Source organism: Brachyhypopomus gauderio, chromosome 7 (genome assembly GCF_052324685.1).
Source record: "Brachyhypopomus gauderio isolate BG-103 chromosome 7, BGAUD_0.2, whole genome shotgun sequence".
NCBI lineage: Eukaryota > Metazoa > Chordata > Actinopteri > Gymnotiformes > Hypopomidae > Brachyhypopomus > Brachyhypopomus gauderio.
This window is the reverse complement of record NC_135217.1, coordinates 16,797,847-16,818,895: the sequence shown is the minus strand read 5'-3', so window position 1 is coordinate 16,818,895 and position 21,049 is coordinate 16,797,847. Positions and strand designations below refer to the sequence as shown.

Sequence of the window (21,049 nt, the reverse complement as noted above, 5' to 3'; positions counted from 1 at the left end):
AATGGCTAGTATAGTTGATATTTTCATGGCAATTTCTTCATCTTTACCAGTTTGTATGTATTCAGCTAAAGCTTTAACTTATTTTCTTCCCAAAGATCGGTGTTTAGCTGCTGAGAATTTGCAAGAATATTCAAGAAGCTCTCAATTTCACTATTGCCTTTCCTAAGTCTTTCGGACATCTACATGTTCCCATGTAGTTATTTTTGCAAGGACATAAATTCTGGTCCTGCAGCGTTCCATAGATTAGCCGATTGGTCAAAACAGCTCAGTACTCATTGTTGCAGTGCAGACAGGAGTAACCAGAATTGCCTGATTCCAGCATCTCCACCCAGGTTAAGGGCTTACCAATACAGTGAGTACATGTGGGTGTTCTACAATCTGCAAGAATCTGAGCTCAGTTCCTGTACAGTAGTTTGAGACCAGTGTGCAGACGCTTCATAAACAGGTGGGATTCCTCTGCTTTCCTCTTATTTTATGGTAGTATATGTAGACCTTCTCTGTAACCTGCGAGCATAAATGAAAGACTGGTGCAAGTTGTTTTATCATTTGACAACTCATTTTGGTTAATTATTATTATTGTTCTTTCTGTTTCCTTTTGTCGTATAAGATGGAAATACAAAATATATGTTTTTGTTCGTTTTTGGAGCTGGTGTTTGTATTGGTTCAATTTATGTTGAATATTAGAATAATATATATATTTTTCAGAATATTCAAGATGGAATTTTTCCACAAATTTATTAAAAAGATTAGCGATGACAAGCCCAAAGATGATCGAACGGTTAGTTAAAACTAGTTCTTTTTTTTTCTGACATTCTGTATTTTATCTTTATGTCTGTATTTTCCTTCATGCTCATGCAGGTTAGAAAGTCTCATTCTTGTACCTCCTGTCCTCACATGTGTTACAATAGGCTAAATCTCCATCCAAAGGAAGCGTGCCACCATACTATGGGACCATCACTCCTGATCCTAATTTCAGTGCCAGCAGAGATGCTGCTGCTTTACAGGAAGCCATTGAAACCAAAGGTACAGCCCGCCAGCCGCCCTCCAAGTGTTTAGTGATGCTGAGGTTTTTAAATTGGCAAGTTGTGGCGTAGATTTGTAGAGTGTTTAAATGACGTCTTGTACAATGATGATCTGTGTGTGTATGGAACTGTGCCGGGGCAACTCTTATTGGCTTCATAATTGTAAAAATGTGTGTTTTATACCCGAGCATTTGTATCAGCACTTAATCATCAGTCATGGGGGCCACAAAGTGTCTGGAATGTGGTACAGGATTGGCTTATGTTGTAGGTTATTTTTGCAGTGTGTTTAAATGTCTCCACTCTTTATGTTGGCAGGTGTGGATGAGAGTGCCATTACTGAAATCATAGCAAGAAGGACTAATGCTCAGAGACAGGAGATTAAAGCAGCTTATGAACATGACACTGGAAAAGTGAGACTTGATAAGGCACTCGCACTCATGACTCTAAGGCAGATATATATATATATATATATATATATATATATATATATATATATATATATATATATACATATATACAAAAATATAAGCAAATAAATTATTCAACCGTGTCTATTCAATCTATGTTGGAAGGTGAGGGGTTAAGTTAAGTGGAAGCCTGTGAGCCTGTCTCTGTCACGGTTCAGCTCCGAACCCCTCCTTGTGGGTGTGTTGTTACGTTGTTTGCGTCTAGTTATGTCCATGTTTGTAGTTCCGTGGGTGTGGGTCGTTTGTGAGCGTGTTTGTTGGTTTAACCTGTGCCTTGTTTTGTGATCACTGGGGAATGTGTTAATCACCTATTTAATGTGCGTTCGCGCAATGTCTCATGCTCGTCTTTGTCTAAAGTTGGTGCCTGAGAGTTTCTGTTTAAAGTGCTTGTGCTGCCGCTCTGGGCTTCACTTTCGTGATCTATTAAATGTGTGTTGCACCAGAACTTTGGGAGCGGGCCCAGGCTTAATGGTCATGATTTGCTACTGTATGATTTCAATTTCACAATACCTTGGGGAGGAACCGATTTATTATCCTTGTATGCTATACTGTTATTCTGTGGGTTTGTATTCTTCGTTTCGTAGGACCTAGTGAAGACTTTGAAATCTGCTCTGAAGTCCCATTACAGAGATGTGGTCCTGGCACTATTCATGAATCCAGCCCAGTATGATGCCCATGAGCTCAGACAAGCCATGAAGGTCAGAAACACTGTAGTTCAGACCACTGCCTTGTGGAAGAATTTGAATTACACCAGTTTTCTCCTCGTGTATCGATATGGATTGTGATTAATACTAATGCATCCATGTTTTTTGTACTTTGCAACATGTTTATAGATTATTTATGGTACTTGGGCAATTTTTAACAACTTACTACTTTTGTGAGGCTTATTGACTTGCAGAATATCCAAACTTTCATTAAAAAACAGGGTCTAGGAACCAACGAAAAGGTCCTAAATGAAATTCTTGGAACCAGGTCAAACCAGGAGATTAGACTCTTCAAAACTGCCTTCAAAGAAGGTACACACCCAGATTTGAATCTGCTGCAGCTCTTTCAGTAATATTTCTGAGAATCAAAGCAGAGCTTAACTTAATATTAGTGGTGGGCTGATAACGGCTGACCACTAATTAAATTGAACTCGTTTGCAGACCGTTTTTATCTATATGTGTTATATATATATATATATATATATATATATATATATATATATATATATATATATATATATATATATATATGTTATCGGCCCACCACTACTTAATATGTATATGTATATATGCAATATATATGGATATGGATAACAGCATACGGAGAGGAGCTCGAGCACAGTATTAAAGGTGACACTAGTGGACACTACGAGACTGCCCTGCTTGCTCTATGCAAGGTACCAGAAAATAATTATTATTATTAAAATCTTTAAAGAAAAATAAGTTACATTTAAGTTAAATTTAACATGGTTATATTAACTCAGGCAACTAGGAGTGAGGACCGGGACATGGATGAAGGCCTTGCAAAAAGCGATGCAAATGTGAGGTCACTCTAAAGAACTTGTAGTATAACACCAGCAGAAACAACTTTTCTTTCACAATACAATTCCACTCACATCTCACATTCCATGTCATAAGGTGTGTTTTAACAAAACAAATAATGGCAGGTCAACTCAGTAGTGAAACAGTAGCTTTCAAATAACAGCATAACATAGTAAAGATCCAATCATGATGTGATGTCATATTTGTGTTATGATCTCAGGCTCTTTATCAAGCTGGGGAGAAAAGGCTAGGAACAGTGTCTTCTGTCTTCATTGATATTCTCACCAGCAGGAGCGAAGCCCAACTATGCAAAAGTATGCAGATGACATGGTAACAAACCAACAAATACAGGCGCATCTATATAAATTAAAATATCTTAACGTTTATTTCAGTACTTCAGTACAAAAAGTGAAACGCATAGATTCATGACCTATGTGAACTATTTCAACTTAATGTTGATTATTATGGCTTACAGCCAATGAAACCCAAAATCATTATCATATATATATATGATATATATGAGCAGCCAATTTCTTGTAAACAACAATATAACTGAAATAGGCTGCTCAGCAGCTGATCAAATGTTTAAGACCATACCTCAAAAAAACCCAAAGGGCCCCTCAAAACTCAAAAATCTAAGTGTCAAAAAAGACTAAGTAATGAGTAGCTCCTCAATTCTTGTTGATCACTTCAAACAACCGTTTAGGCATGCTTTATTCCAGTGTTTCCAGGAGACTACTGGGAACGTTGTTCCAGGTGTTGAAGATGGCTTCACGAAGGGCATCCACTGTCTGGAACTGCTGTCCATTTTTGTAAACTTCCCTTGCCATGTATCCCCAAATGTTCTCAATCGGATTTAGATCAGGGGAACACTCTGGATGATCCAAAAGTGTGTCGTTATTCTCCTGGAAAAATTTTTATTTTAATTATAAATTAATTATTTGTCAGATGGGCATTGTGAATGGCAGCATTGTCCTGCTGAAAAACCCAGTCATTACCACACAGACGAGGGCCCTCAGTCATGAGGGATGCCTGCGTCAACATCTCCACATAGCCAGCTGCTGTTTGTACAACCCCTGTACAACCTGAAGCTTCATTGCTCCATTGAAGGAAAAAGCTCCCCAAATCATGATGGTGCCCCCTCCACTGTGCCGTGTAGAAAACATCTCAGGTGGGATCTCCTTGTCATGCCAGTATCATTGGAAGCCATCAGGACCATCAAGGTTACATTTTTTCTCATCAGAGAGTAAAACTTTCTTCCACCTTTCAGTGTCCCATGTTTGGTGTTCCCTTGCAAAGTCCAAACGGGCAGTTTTGTGGCGTTGAATGAGACATGGCCTTTGAAGACGTTTTTTGTTTCTGAAGCCCATCTCTCGCAGATGCCGTCTGATGGTTATTGGGCTGCAGTCAGCACCAGTAATGGCCTTGATCTGTGTCGAGGATTGTCCCGTGTCTTTACGCACAGCTAGTTGGATCCTGCGGCTCAGCACTGGTGAAATTTTTTGGGTCTACCACTTGACTTTTTTGTTCCATATCCCTCAGGATCTTTTAAATAATGCAAAATTACAGTTTTACTGCATCCAACCTTAGCAGCAATGACACGTTGTGAGAGGCCTTGCTTAGGCAGCTCAACAATCCTACCACGCTCAAAGTCAGTGAGTTTTTTACCTTTTGCTACCAGGAGGTCATGACAGTAGGAATACTTGACAAAAAATGACATGGATTTAAAATGCTGTGGTCTTAAACTTTTGATCAGCTGAAAAACACATGTTTGAGTGTAAATGCAGTCTACAAGAAATTGGCTGCTCAAAATCTTTTGTCTCTTGGTCCCATTTCTTCTTTTAGCATTGAATGAAGCTCTACTTACAACCTTCTTAAGATCTAGTGGTGCAAAATGCAAATTCTTCCAATTTTTTAGCTGGTCTTAAGATTTTGATCAGGAGTGTATATTAGTGGTGGGCCGTTAACAGCATTAACGGCGTTCGTTAATTTGATACTCTTATCGGGCGATATAAAAATGATCGCCGTTAATCTATTCTTAAAGTTCGTTTGGGAACTGGGTCAAAATGGGTAAGCAAACTATGATGACTTTCAACTTGATAGTTTAGCTCGAGTATATTCCTAACCAAATTGCACAGTAGGGGCGAGAACGAGTTTTCAAACCTGTGAATTACAAATCGTACGTGTGTTTACATGGATGCAGCCACGAAGTCGCCAGGTTTGCTTCATGGAAAATTCATTTTTAGGAACGTAAAGTGTTACCGGAGCAGAGCTCCGAGCGGTCTTTTTCTGCATGGTCCTAGCGCTAGATTCGTCGCTATTTAAATATTTCTTTTTAACCATTAAAACTGCAGAGGACCAAAACTGGGGGACATGTCAATCCGTGTATCATTCGTTCATTTAATATTCAACTGAAAATCAAAATCGGAAAATCAAAAAACCATTCATTATTTTGTTTTTTTTTATTTTTATAAACGTGTTTTCCTTTCATAATCGCTGTGGTCCTTTATATTCCTTCGTGAGTGTTTCAGTGAAATGTGTTCTGTATGCCTCGTAAGTTGCGCACTCTCCGTGTGGGCGCGGTTCACTTAGAGCTAGGGTGACCAGACGTCCTCTTTTTCCCGGACATGTTCTACTTTTGAGACCTAAAAAAATGTCCGGGGTGAATTTGTTCGACTGCCTCAAACAGAATACATGTACAGTGCAAAAGTGTTTACAAGCGAAAGCACGGTTCTACGGCAATGACGAAACGAAAGTGTACATTTACGGAGGAGTTAAAGAGAAAAAACGTTCGACACACACACCATCCACCTAAATTATTCACCGATACACCGATGACCCCCACCCAGCACAAAAGTTGTCCTCCTTTTCAGAAACCCAAATCTGGTCACCCTACTTAGAGGAGACTAGCTCCATTAAAGTATGTGCCAGCTCTTTATCGCGATTGTGTCCAACCCTGACTCCCACCACGTTACACAGATATTGGTATATTATTTATTTCAGTAATTCCATTCAAAAGGTGAAACTTGTATATTATACTCATTCGTTGCACGCAGACTGATATATTTAAGAAAATTAGAATATTGTGAAAAGGTTCAATATTGAAGACAATATTAAATATTAAATAATAATAATAATAATAATAAATATTTAATATTGAAGACAATATTAAATAGCTAATGAACTAAAACTGGTCTTTCAGTCTAGTTCTGTATGCTACAGTCATGGGGAGGAAAACAAGTAGTTATATACAATATTAAGTGCATCCTAAACAACAACCTACAACTCTTACATGGGTATTTGTACCTTGCACCAATTTGTAGTACTCAGTTGTTGTCTTATTATTTCAAGAGCTTTTAAATGGTCCATCAGAAGACCATCTAAGAAGTTGTATTACACAAAGTGCATCCTAAACAACAACCTACATCTCAGACATGGGTATTTACAGGTGCTGTTCATAAAATAAGAATATTATGAAAAGCTATTGAAATAATTAGATAAAAACTCACCACCACTATTAGGTAAGAGGTAGAAATACCCATATTTGAGTTGTAGGTTGCTGGTCATCATGGGCTTAATGTAATACAACTTGTTTTGTGCTGTTCTGATGGACTGTTTAAAAGCTATTGAAATTATAAGATAAAAACTCACCACCACAAATATGGTAAGAGATAGAAATACCCATATCTGACTTGTAGGTTGTTGCTTAGGATTGCGCTTAATATATAAGAGCTTGTTTTATGATCTTATGATGCACTGTTTAAAAGCTATTGACATAATTAGACAAAAACTGACCACCACAAATGGGTGCAAGGTAGAAATACCCATATAAATGTGCCATATTTTGCCGATTGTGATTTTGTTCACCGCAATCGAAATTTGTCCTCCACTTTTTACCCATCTGTGCAGTTAGAACACACACACTAGTCACTACTAGGGGGCTGTGGTGCATACGTGCTCAGATCGGTGGCCAGCCCTAGCCCGGCGCCTGGGGAGCAGTTGGGGTTAGGTGCCTTGCTCAAGGGCACCTCAGTCATGGCCTCAGGCCTGGGAATCAAACCCACGACCTTCCGGTCACAAGACCAGTTCCCTACAATCAGACCTTGACTGCCTGTTGTATTACAAGTTGTATTACACAAAGTGCATCCTACATAACAATCTACAACTATATAAAAATTGTAGATTGTTATTTAGGATGCACTTTGTGTAATACAACTTGTTTGGTGGTCTTATGATGGACCATTAAAAAGATATTGAAATTATTGAAAAAAAAACAGTGCGCAGTGCTCTGGGGCCTTTACTACCGCCACTTGCGTCCGTGTTAACCGTGTTAATGTAATTTGTAGACGGTGCCTTAGACGGTCACAATAGTACATTTTAAATAAAATGTTGTCTACAACTTAAAATATGTATATTCCTGGCGTAAACAAAGTTGTAGGTATTTATTTATATATATTTTTGCCAGAAATTAGAATTTGCACATTTTGGCACTTATTATTGAAGAAAGAATTCCGAATATGGGACCGTGAAAGCCAACTTTACCGCAGTCAAACGAAGACCACGAAGAATAAACAACTTCCGGGGCACACAAATGGGTCAAGTTAAAAAATCAAAATGAAGTTTGGCTCCGAAACCGATTTTTAACTTAGCTATTTTTGTTTGGTTCATCAAATAAAAACCAGAAAAATACAAGCCTGGTTTGTTTTTTTGTTTCTATATTCAAAACGAAAAACAAAATAATGAATTGTTTTTTTGATTTCCCGATTTTCATTTTCAGTTGAATATCAAATGAACGAATGATACACGGATTCATGTTATCAACCCCTTTTAATGTACAGTATGTAGGCTTACAAATTCATGTTTAACTGAATAAACCGTTGAACACGAGTAGCAGGGGCGGACTGGCATACATTGCTACTGGGGATTTCCCCGGTGGGCCGATGGGTTAGTGGTCGATGGGTAGAGCATTCCGTAGTCACGCTGCTGTTTAACGGTGTTATTACCTCCCCCGCTCCAGTCAGACTAACCTGCGCGGCTGCGGACTGAGCCCGTAAACACATGAACGAGTTGGACCGGGCCGCAGACTGGGCCAGTTGATGCGGGCTGACGGTATGCAGCAGAGATCAGAATAAAAACCAACTTGTCCCAGAAAATCCGGGCTGGACTACGAAAACATACAGCAGTTTAAATTGTAGATAACATGTTATTTTAAATGTACTGCTGTCGCCTCTGCAACGTCTAAGGCACCGTCTACAAATTACCTTAACACGGTTAACACGGACGCAAGTGCGGTCTTAAAGGTTCCAGAGCACTGTGCACTGTTTTTTTTTTTAAAGCTATTGAAATTCTTAGATTAAAACTAACGACCACAAATAGGTAAGAGGAAGAAATACCCACGTTAGAGTTGTAGGTTGTTCTTTAGGATGCACTTTGCGTAAAACAACTTGTTTGGTGGTCTTATGGTGGACTATTTAAAAGCCACTATGTGGCTTTGTAATCATATTATTGCTGGAATTAATATTGTCCATATGACAATAAACGCCGTCATATACACTACGTGCCATGTATAGATTCATATACAGTATACACACACACACACACACACACACATATATATATATATATATATATAGTGGGCCAGTCTGTCAGGAACTCCCGGGCCACTTTTTCTCCCCAGTCCGCCCCTGACGAGTAGCCAACATTTTATTGAGCATGTTTTTTTTCTTCAAGTATCAAAGTAGAACAGCTTCCTCAAGCAGTCATTGATGCATTTTGGAAACAGGAGATGAGCCCCTGGTCTAATGCACCCTCTGTATTAAGACTCAAAGACTTTTAGTCATTACTTGGGTAGCACGCATATGAGCCATTTTAATATAGATTAATCTAGATTAATTTCAAGATTTCAGTCAGATTAATCTAGATTAAAAAATTAATCTATGCCCACCCCTAATATATATATAATCACTAGTGTGTGTGTGTGTGTGTGTGTGTTCTAACTGCACAGATGGGTTAAAAGAGGAGGACAAATTTTGATTGCGGTGTAAAAATCACACAATTGACAAAATACGGCACATTTACATTTTTACTAGGGGTGGGACACGATAAAAAAAATTAATCGAATTAATTAGAAGCTTTGAAATTAATTAATCGAAATTAATCGCATTTTAATGGCATTTCATTATTTAACATGAGAAATATTAATTTAAGTTTGAATGATGAATGAATCAATGAACATAATCATAAACTTCAACATCTTGTTTATTTTTCCACCAGTCTACTACACAGACCAATATATGAGTGCAGAAAACGGAGCAAACAGTTTTCAGAACACTGGAAATTCTGACCAAAAATGTTTAATTTTGAGAGTTTTGCTCAGGATATTGGAAGAATAAGAATTGAAGTAAATCAGAAGATGTTTTTTAATACCATTTTAGATGGTAGACTTTTTCTTTAATTTTCCAGGCCTCTGCCACAGCCATAAAGTCCTCTACACCGGCATCTCCATAGTACCTAGAAGTGGTCTTCTGCATGCGCAAAGCAAATGACTGGATCTTCCATTCATCATCTATAATATGAGCTGTCACACCAAGATCATTCTTGTTGCTAACAGAGGTCCAGTGATCCCCAATCAGAGCCACATTTGTGGCGCTCTTCACAATAACCTGTTTTACTTCCCTCGTCAGGTTAATGCTCCTTCCTGTTTTTGAGGGGTGTTTCTTTATACGACCACATATCGTTACGGACAACACAGCAAATAACGCGTCAAGTATAAACGCCTCCACCGCTCGCGCGACGTGTGCGGAGTCGCACGCTACGGTCACTCGCGAAAGTTTCATCCAGTCTTAATGGTCCAATGAAGGTAATTTAAAAACCAGGACATTTCCTCACTTAAAAAAAACCCGGGACGCCAGGGACAGGATGTGAAATATGGACATGTCCCGGGAAATACGGACGTTTGGTCACCATATTGTACTAGGAATACATTTAGCAGCTAAGTTATCATTACTGACCTGCGCGTTAGCCGCAACATGTTTTGCGTTGAGGTGGTAACGAAGGGTGGAAGTGCTCCTGTGATAAGCAAACTCCTTCCTACATAAAGTGCAAATAACACTATTTTTGTTTGTACTTCCATCTGGAAGTTTCTTATATTTAAATTTCCCATCCACCAGCGTAGCCTCTTCAGTCATCTCCATCATGCTCATCTTATTGTGCGTCCATATAATCTGTATGTCTGGAACTCATGCACTGAGAAATATTCCACGGTGCAAAAGTGTCTCATGCATTAAAATGCGTAAATTTTTTTAGTTTGTTATTTCCCCTGTAATTAATTAATCAAAATTAATGCGTTAAAGTCCCAGCCCTAATTTTCACACACACACACATACACACACACACACAGGTGCTGAAGCATTGAGGAAGTACTGTTATGGTGTTATGGTAGGCCCAGTGCTTAAATTGTAAATCAAACGATGCCGGAACGCAAACAGCGGCACGAGACAAGGGATCACTGAGGCCAACAATGTCACCGGATCGCACACAAAACCCAACGCTTAGCTGCACAAATGTCAAAATAACAAGCCAATCCGTTTATATAAATTACTTTTAAATGATTTACGTGTGTTTTATAAGTGTTTTAAGTGCAGAAGTGCATTTTATGCCTAAATTCCAGCACTTTTCAAACCTGAAACACATTGCAACATTAAAATTCGTCAGGTAAATGTTCCTTCCCCTGTTTTTGAGGGGTGTTTCTTTATACTACCACATATCGTTACGGACAACACTGCACAGAATTGTGACACGTCAAGTATGAACGCTTCCGCCGTTGAGAAGGGTAATGCTGCAGGCCGGAGCCCCGGTGGGCGTGGGTAAAGGGTGGAGCATGTGTCAATCATTTTCGACTGCAGCCAATCAGATACTACACTTTTGTTGTCAATCAATTTTTATTAAGCCAATTATCAGCCAGAGTTAGCTGTCAATCATTTTTTACTGCAGCCAATCTTAACAGATCTGCCAAACGAAGGCGGAAACTGCACGGAGAAGCTCTTTAAACAGAATGCCGCTCTTACACAAAAGTAGCTGAATAAAAACATTAGAAGAGCCATGACTTTAGACATTTTTAAATCAAAGTTTAAAATACTTCTCACTTATTTTTCTGGAACGGCACTTTAATGTTTTTTTTTCCTTTATTGCACGTATTGCATCATTTGTACATCATATATATATGTGGCGAGTGTAAATTGTTAGCGGACACAAATTAAGTATTATATCGCGATCGATCGCCCAGTATAAGCTCCTCCGCCGAGCAGAGCGTTGAGGAGCGATTTCGATTGGAGGATCGTGCTCTATTTTGTATTATTAATTTTTTGCTGATGCTGGTCCAGCGTGCCGCGTGCCACTGATTATGCCTCGGCGTGCCAACGGTGGCCCGCGTGCCATAGGTTGCCGACCCCTGCTGTAGAGCCTTTGAATATTAAAACCATTGTAGAAATTAAGCTCAGCAAGTAAAGTAAAAGAAGGACGCGATCACACAGTCTCAAAGGAGTTAATGAATAAAGTGCACCAACGCAAAACCCGTGACATAATCCAAATGAAGTTTGAAGACTGTTTTGATATAATCAAATGACGATGGAGTGTTGGAGTTATCGGACAGAGTTGATCAAATCAGAGTTAATCCAACTCAATGACTCCCGCAAAGATGTAATTAAACTCTGCCCACGAATTTCTCTTGGCGAAAGATACACAGTGAGCATACGATAGCTAGCTAGCTCTCCATAATTATGACGATTAAAAGCAATGCCTGATTATATCAAAACAATACTGGTCTTCAAACTTTATTTGGATTATGTCACGGGTTTTGCGTTGGTTCACTTTATTCATTAACTCCTACATTTTCAATGAGACTGTGTGATCGCGTCCTTCTTTTACATGTGCTCCATTGCTGGTCACATCTGAACTTAATTTCTACAATGGTTTTAATATTCAAAGGCTCTACAGCAGGGGTCGGCAACCTATGGCACGCGGGCCACCGTTGGCACGCCGAGGCATAATCAGTGGCACGCGACACGCTGGACCAGCATCAGCAAAAAATTAATAATAAATAAAAAATAGAGCACGATCCTCCAATCGAAATCGCTCCTCAACGCTCTGTTCGGCGGAGGCGTTTATACTTGGCGATCGATCGCGATATAATACTTAATTTGTGTCCATTTACACCTCCCCTCCGCTAACAATTTACACTCGCCATATATATATATATATATATATATATATATATATATATATATATATATGATGTAAATGATGCAATACGTGCAATAAAGGGGAAAAAAAACATTAAAGTGCCGTTCCAGAATAACAAGTGAGAAGTATTTTAAACTTTTATTTAAAAATGTCTAAAGTCATAGCTCTTCTAATGTTTTTATTCAGCTACTTTTGTGCAAGAATGGCATATACTTCTGTTTAAAGAGCTTCTCCGTGCAGTTTCCGCCTTCTTTTGGCAGATCTGTTAAGATTGGCTGCAGTAAAAAATGATTGACAGCTAACTCTGGCTGATAATTGGCTTAATAAAAATTGATTGACAACGAAAGTGTAGTATCTGATTGGCTGCATTCGAAAATGATTGGCACATGCTCCGCCCTTTACCCACGCCCACCGGGGCTCCGGGCTGCAGCATTACATATATGCCGCCGTTCGCGGAGTTGCACGCTACGGTCACTCGCGAAAGTATAACTAGCTTTTAGCTTTATGGAGACGCAGAAAGTCATCGCCAAAAGGGAGAGCTCTTATGTGATTTAGGAAGCCTGAATGTGGATCTTGTGTTTAAAAATGTATTTTATAGAATTATTTGTTCAATAACTATTTGTTCCGTCAGGATCCGGCTCAAATTATGCCCTGGGTAGGCCAGATCCGCAGTAAAGACACTGCACTACGTTGTCCACCTTGCGCAGCGAAAAATGGTCCGACACTTTTGACATTTTTGCCATTTTACGGACACCGCTATCTTCATTTTCCGCCATTTCCATCAAAACAAATCACGCTGCCTTAAACCTGTGCGTCAGTTATAACAGTCAGTGTAAAACAATGATACCGGAGCTGCGCAGTAGTACAAAGCGGGATTTTAAACATTTAAAATAGATGGTGACAAATTAAACGAAGCCTCGAAGAATTTGCCTCGAATATTTTTTGTAATCGAATTACTCGAGTTACTCGAAGAATCGTTTCACCTCTAATATATATATTAGTGGTGGGACTTTAACGCGTTAATTTCGATTAATTAATTACAGGAAAATTAACGCACTAAAAAAATTAACGCATTTTAACGCACGATACACTTTTGCATCGTGGAATGTTTCTCAGTGCACGAGTTCCAGGCGTACAGATTATATGGACGCACAATAAGATGAGCATTATGGAGATTACTGAAGAGGCTATGCTGGTGGATGGGAAATTTAAATATAAGAAACTTCCAGATGGAAGTACAAACACAAATAGTGTTATTTACACTTTATGAAGGAAGGAGTTCGCTTATCACAGGAGCACTTCCACCCTTCGTTACCACCTCAACGCAAAACATGTTGCAGCTAAAGCTGGGCGTACACTGTATGATATTTTAAATCGTGTACTCAGCTCCAGCTCAAACTGTACGACTAACTCGTTGCGGAGAGTCGGCTCGTGGAGCTGCTTCAACAGTGCGATACTCTCACGAGGAGCGATTTGAATTTCAAACATGTTTGATGTTCTTGCGACGCTGCGATTTCTGATCGGGAGTTGGTCGTGAGGTGTGAATCGCTCCTCGTTTACCTGTGTAAACTATACGATGCACGACACGCGATTGAGCCGAAACGAGTGAAAAATCGGCTGAAAATGGGCCAAAAATCGCACAGTGTACGCCCAGCTTAACGCGCAGGTCAGTAAGGATAACTTAGCTGCTAAATGTATTCCTAGTACGATAGGGTGACCTAAACGTCCGCATTTCACATCCTGGACAGGTGTTGTCCCGGGTTTTTTTTTAAGTGAGGAAATGTCCTGGTTTTTAAAGTACCTTCATTGGACCATTAAGACTGGATTAAACTTTCGCGAGTGACCGTAGCGCGCGACTCCGCACGCGTTTATACATGACGCGTCATATTATTTGTGTCGTTTGCTCTCTGTGGTCGAAGATAAAGGCTTACAAGAAGCGCTGCACATTGCGTCAACTGATGCAAGTTATGAACTACCGTCCAGGGGTGAGTTTCCCAAAACGTTCTTAGCACCAAGTACTTCTTAACCTCGTACGTAAGAACGAGGGAAAAAAAACAGGTTATTGTGAAAGGGAAGTAAAACAAGTTATTGTGAAGAGCGCCACAAATGTGGCTCTGACTGGGGATCACTGGACCTCTGTTAGCAACAAGAATGATCTTGGTGTGACAGCTCATATTATAGATGATGAATGGAAGATCCAGTCATTTGCTTTGAGCATGCAGAAGACCACTTCTAGGCACTATGGAGATGCCTGTGGCAGAGGCCTGGGAAATTTAAGAAAAGTATACCATCTAAAATGGTATTAAAAAACATCTTCTGATTTACTTCAATTCTTCCAATATCCTGAGCAAAACTCCCAAAATTAAACAACATTTTTGGTCAGAATTTCCAATGTTCTGAACTGTTTTCTGCACTCATATATTGGTCTGTGTAGTAGACTGGTGGAAAAATAAACAAGATGTTGAAGTTTGATTATGTTCATTGATTCATTCATCTTTCAAACTTAAATTAATATTTCTCATGTTAAATACTGAAATGCGATTAAAATGCGATTAATTTCGATTAATTAATTACAAAGCTTCCGATTAATTCGATTAATTTTTTTAATCGCGTCCCACCCCTAAATATATATTAGGGCTCGATTCGATCCGATTCGATCCAATTCAGGGTTTAGTGTTATTAAAAATGTATTTATTTGAGCTGTTTCCTGACTATGTACAGAAGCAACATGTTAAAACTAGTATTATATCAATATTAATCAGCAAATAGTTACTGGTAGTTGGTAGTTACTGATGGCTGGAAGACTGGTGAAAAGGGTAATCATAAATCTACCTTCAAGAAAGGTAATCCAGGACAATAAACAGAGGACATCTTTGAGGTGTCTATATCTGCAACAGTGGACTCCTACTGGGACACTAACCAGTGCATTATTATTATGATTGAAATAATTAAGAAGTCACCCAAAAGCTGTTGCTACCAAATGCATTTTTATTTTAAAAGTGCTCACACTTAATAAACTGAAAGTATAAAATGTAAACATGTATTTTTCTTTAAAGTAAGAATATAATAACAGAACTGTTACGGTCCCCGACCCCTCCCTGTTGGGCGTGTGTTAACGTTGTCTGCGTCTACTCGTCTGCGTATCTCCGCGGGTGCGGGTGCGTCTTGTGATAATCCTCACCTGTGGCTCGTCTCGTCATCACGTGGGGTTTGTGTGGTTTGTCCATTTAATGTGCGTTCGCGCAGCGTCCTGTGCTCGTCGTTGTTTGAGTCACACATGTTCTATGTAAACGTGTTTTATGTGCGCTGTCTGCGCTTCGGTAAATGTAATAAACGTAACGATTTGGAAAGTGCAAAGGATTCTGTCTCGTCCATCGCCTTGCGCCCAACGTTACAAGAGCATTTTTAACTTTTTTAAAAACTGTAAAAACACTGGGTAAACTGTCAGTGACATGGACTAAATGTAAATAGTCACTGACACTGGATAAACTGTCCTTCTGTTTTTAGATTGCCGATTTGACTATCGTCGTTACCGTCACTGTCCGTCGCCATGTTGTTTTACAGTTAGTTAGACCGAGCACGCCTGCGTGAATTCAGTGACGAGGCGGGGGTAAAAGTTCACTAAAAAATCGATCTTTGGACGTACGAATCGATAATCAGATCATCATATGCGAATCGATTCTGAATCGGAAAATCGATTTTTTCAACACAGGCCTAATATATATATATATATATATATATTTCATTTTCTGAATAATATATATATATATATTATTCAGAAAATGTTGGCCTATTGAAAAGTATGTACAGCACATGCACTCACTACTTGGTATTATCAATACTTATATAACATATACTTGTTAATGAGTTTGGGTCTTCATTGGCTGTTGATGATATTCTAATTTATTGAGATGCACCTGCACAAACAGAGGACACCATCACCTAAATAAATCAGACTTGGAATCTGACATTGGCATATGGGTTGGCATTAATATAAATAAGAGTTTTTAATGTAACATTAATGTAACATGTATTAACTAAGAGGTCATTTGTGCACCTGCAGTTTTCAAGCAGTATGAAAAGCTTGGCACACAGGGCTTTCCAAAGGTATTAGAACATGAACTAAGAGGAGATGTTGAAGATTGTCTCATGACCCTGGGTAAGTAAGTGTGTGTGTGTGTGTGTGTGTGTGTGTGTGTGTGTGTGTGTGTGTGTGTGTGTGTGTGTGTGTGTGTGTGTGCGCGCGCGCGCATGTGCACACCAGTTTATAAAGTGAGCCAGTTTATAGCGCGAGTCCCCTTACATGGAGGCACACATGTTTAAAATAATTTTAGTGCAGAATCTTGGAAACATCCAAGCCATTATATGTCATAATAATCACTGTTTCATAACATTAAACATGAAACATGAAACATGAGACCGTGTCTCAGGAGTGTCTGACTGATGTCTTGTTCACCCAGTGAAGGCAGCCTGGAACAAGCCTGCATACTTTGCTGAAAGGCTCCACTTAGCTATGAAGGTAAAGCTTAGCTAAAGACCACAGCACTGCAGTGCTACAACTTAACCATATAGCATTTGTTTCAATTGTTTCTGGTTTTATTACTGATATGTAACAATATGGTTCACTATGTCACATCTAGAATATCCCAACCTGTTTCAGTACAACCAAATGTATTTTTCAATTAACCAAATAATCCAGCAAGTCACTCATTAAATCCAATAATTCAATAAAGTTTCAGTTATTGTACTGTAAATGTATTCCAATTACACTGTCTTTAAAGCCTTTTTTGAAGGATATGATCTATCTCATCAGGGCACAGGAACTAACCACAATACCCTGACCAGAATCCTTGTGAGTCGCTCAGAAGTAGACCTCAAGAAAATTTTGCAGGAGTACAAAAGAATGTATGCCAAAACTGTTCAGGAAGACCTTGCTGTGAGTCATGACTGAGAAAATGGACATTATTCTGGTTATTTATTATGCATGTTGTCTAAACACAACCGTTTAGTGTGTGAAACAAAAATTGTGAAACCTCTGGAAATGTTATTAATGTTCATAACGTATTGTACCATTTACTAAATGCCTAACTTTTTTACTTTTACAGGTCAAAGGTAATGCAGATTATGAGAAGATCCTCGTGGCGCTGTGTGGTGACCATTAAACAAGTTTAGAGTTATAGAAGGCCAATATGACACCTTCCATTGCAAACTACCCATTATACACTACTCTAAAGGATGTGCTAATCACAATAAAGAGCATTAAATTCTGTTTCATTGTTCAATTAAATTTGTGTGCAATCTATTTCGACCCTTATGATTGTTCAAAAATAAATCTAAATTTACTTAATCTAAATTATTTAATGGAGACTGCATTTATTGATCCGATTTATTGATGTTCTTTTCCATCTCATTTGCTTGTTTGTCACATGGGTGGAATTGACGGCCTGTTCCTCTGTTCTCCCCTTCTTGTGTTGAATGTTATAATCAAACACATATCATTTTCTCATTTTCTGTTATTTTTGTTACAATTTTAATTTTTTATTTATTTATTTTTTGTTACAACTTAAATTTTCTTACAACGAGTGACGTGCTTAGCAGTGGCGCATTGTTTTAGGAGTAACATTCGCGACGCTTTCAATTCACCACCTATTCCATTTGATTGACAAACTTGCTGTTTGCCAAGGCCTTAATGGACAAGAAGCATTAACCGCGTTCCACCTACAACGTGGTGCAGATCTGAGGACACGAAAAAGGTGCCATACGACTTCTGAACATGCATGCGTTAATCATATGGTGAGCGTCTGATCTGAAGACATGAAAAAGTTGGGCCATGGATTGGAGTTGCAGCACCACTCGCGCCCTGTACGGAGGCCGCGGATTGGAGTTACAGCGCCGCTCGCGCTCTGCACGGAGCCCGTGGATTTGAGTTGCTGCACCGCTCGCGCTCTGTATGGAGGCCGCGGATTGGAGTTATAACACCGCTTGTGCCGCGGATTGGAGTTCCAGCGCCACTCGTGCTCTGTGCGGAGGCCGCAGATTGGAGTTACAGCACCGCTGCACGAAAGCTGTGGACTAGGACAGTGGGGAACCATCAGGGCCCTCTACGCCCCCTCTCAGAGGGCCTAAAATATTCTTAAAACATTATATATATAATTATCCAATTTTATTTTATCTACTTACAGTTTTACAATCGACATCTAAACAATTACAAAAATATAAGCAAATAAATTATTCAACCGTGTCTATTCAATCTGTGTTGGAAGGTGAGGGGTTAAGTGGAAGCCTGTGAGTCTGTGTTTCTGTAACGTTGTAGCGGGAGGGGCGTGACGCAAACGCAAGTTTTAAGGTTTTTTATTAAATGAAAGAAGACACGGACTAAATATACAACCACACCTAAGGACACCAAAACACACGTAGCGGAAAACATACAAACGACCAGATGGCAAACAGAGTTACTAAGGAATAGAACTAAACATGAGTAAGACGACTAAACACCACTACACTGAAACAGAATGCATACAGGAGAAACAAGACAGAGAAAAGATACTCTGAACAGGGAAGAAAACAACTAGGGAAAACACATACGCGATGCACTAAGAACACGTAAAGGAGTGACGGAGAGGGAGAGAGCAGCAAACGGGGAGAGAGAGACACAACCAACAGGGCAAGGCTACAGACGAACACTAACTAGGCAATACAAACGAAACTAGGGATGAACTTAGGAGATGGGAAACCGATGAATATTACAACATTTAAACTAGGACAGAATACGCAGAGCGGGAGGGCAGGGCTACGAGAAACATATACATTTAATCTAAGAACCGGCGGAGACAAGGCAGAGAATCAAGAGCAGGGAAAACACGGAAGGACTCACATACAAACAATGACCGACACGGGAGTGAAAAACCACGGGGATTAAATACACTGAACCAGGGATGTGTAATGAGACTCAGGTGCGGGCACTAAAGACAGGGCGTGACAGATAGAGGGAGAAATCCTGAGAACGGGGAAAACTGGGCCGGACCGGGGAGGAGGGAGGGACTAGACGTGACAGAACCCCCCCTCAAGGCGTGCAACTCCGGGGCACGCCAAACAGGGAGGGCCGGACAGACGCCGGGGACAGAGACACCATGACACAGAGGGAGACGAGCAGGCAGGGCTGGGGTAGGGACAACAGACACGGGGCAGGACGGACACAACGGACCGGACACCAGACGCACGGGAGGACCGGGACAAGGACCGGGCAGCGACACAGGCATGGGACCCGACGGGACAGGACAGGGGGCCGGCACAGGAGGAGGAACCAAGGGGGCCGGACAGGATGGGGTCAAGGGCACAGGACTGGACACCCGAGAAGACCGGGACGCAGAAGCAAACAGGCGGAGGATGACAGAGACAGGGACGGGAACAAAGTGAGTAACAATCTGGGGAACAGAGACAGGCACAGGGACACGGAGGACACCACCAAGGACGGATACAGGGACAGGCACGTGGACACGGACAGAAGCGCACACAGGAACAGGGACCAACAGAAAGCCAGGAAGAGGACAGGGCAACAAAGGGAACACAGGCAAGTGCAAAATAGGACCGACATGGGGGCCAGCACCCAAACTGTCCGGCACTGAATCAGTCCCAGGCGCACATGCGGGCAAAGCAGACACTGCGGGAGCCAGCGCAGACTGAGGAGCGGCCAGGGGAGCAGGAGGAGCGTCCAGGGGAGCCGGCCGAGCCGGAGGAGCGTCCAGGGGAGCCGGCCGAGCCGGAGGAGCGTCCAGGGGAGCCGGCAGGTCCGGGTGAGGGACAGCGGAGAACGGGGAGGTCGGCTGAGGGGCCGCGGGGACCGGGGAGGTCGGCTGAGGGGCCGTGGGGACCGGGGAGGTCGGCTGAGGGGCCGCGGGGACCGGGGAGGTCGGCTGAGGGGCCGCGGGGACCTGGGTGGCCGGGCGACGGGCCGCGGGGACCAGGGTGGCCGGGCGACGGGCCGCGGGGACCAGGGTGGCCGGGCGACGGGCCGCGGGGACCAGGGTGGCCGGGCGACGGGGACCTGGGAGGCCGGGCGACGGGCCGCGGGGACCTGGGAGACAGGGGTGATCCCATGAAGTCGGGGTTGTGACAGGACTCTGGGGGGCACGGGCGACGAGGAGGCCCTGGGGAGCTTGGGCGACGAGGAGGCCCTGGGGAGCTTGGGCGACGAGGAGGCCCTGGGGAGCTTGGGCGACGAGGAGGCCTCGGGAGGCCGAGCAGTAGGGCAGACGTCACCGGGGGACGAGACAGCCGGGCAGATGTCATCGAGAGGCGGGGTCGCTGAACCGCAGTCATCGGGGGGAGCGGCCGCCAAACCGCAGTCATCGGGGGGAGCAGTCGCGGTCACAGGAGCGCCGTCAATGCAGGGCGCGGTCACAGGAGCGCCGTCATCGCGGGGCACGGTCACAGGAGCGACGTCATCGCGGGGCACGGTCACAGGAGCGACGTCATCAGGGGTCGTTGCCGCCGCGCAGACGTCATCGCGGGGCGCGGTCACAGGAGCGACGTCATCGCGGGGCGCGGTCACAGGAGCGACGTCATCGCGGGGCGCGGTCACAGGAGCGACGTCATCGCGGGGCGCGGTCACAGGAGCGACGTCATCAGGGGTCGTTGCCGCCGCGCAGACGTCATCGCGGGGCGCGGTCACAGGAGCGACGTCATCGCGGGGCGCGGTCACAGGAGCGACGTCATCGCGGGGCGCGGTCACAGGAGCGACGTCATCGTGGGGCGCGGTCACAGGAGCGACGTCATCGCGGGGCGCGGTCACAGG

At 42.0% G+C, this 21,049-nt stretch overlaps 1 protein-coding gene across 1 annotated transcript; it reads left to right on the top strand.

Moving 5' to 3' along the window:
• The first annotated feature begins 356 nt into the window (after positions 1 to 356).
• On the top strand, positions 357 to 18,445 carry LOC143519073 (annexin A1-like). Its single transcript, XM_077012137.1, has 13 exons — positions 357 to 445; positions 706 to 778; positions 909 to 1,023; positions 1,338 to 1,432; positions 2,074 to 2,187; positions 2,415 to 2,505; positions 2,791 to 2,870; positions 2,958 to 3,014; positions 3,236 to 3,329; positions 16,319 to 16,414; positions 16,716 to 16,774; positions 17,069 to 17,191; positions 17,361 to 18,445. Exons 2-13 carry the CDS (start codon positions 716 to 718, stop codon positions 17,415 to 17,417), a joined length of 1,044 nt encoding a protein of 347 aa, XP_076868252.1. The 5' UTR covers positions 357 to 445; positions 706 to 715; the 3' UTR covers positions 17,418 to 18,445.
• Positions 18,446 to 21,049: the final 2,604 nt, after the last annotated feature.

Excerpts from the sequence above, each read along its gene's own strand:
- LOC143519073 (XM_077012137.1), top strand. The coding sequence starts at position 716 with ATGGAATTTTTCCACAAATTTATTAAAAAGATTAGCGATGACAAGCCC. Across the intron at positions 2,188-2,414 it reads AGCTCAGACAAGCCATGAAG|GGTCTAGGAACCAACGAAAA; the intron begins GTCAGAAACACT and ends ATTAAAAAACAG. Across the intron at positions 2,506-2,790 it reads CAAAACTGCCTTCAAAGAAG|CATACGGAGAGGAGCTCGAG; the intron begins GTACACACCCAG and ends TATGGATAACAG.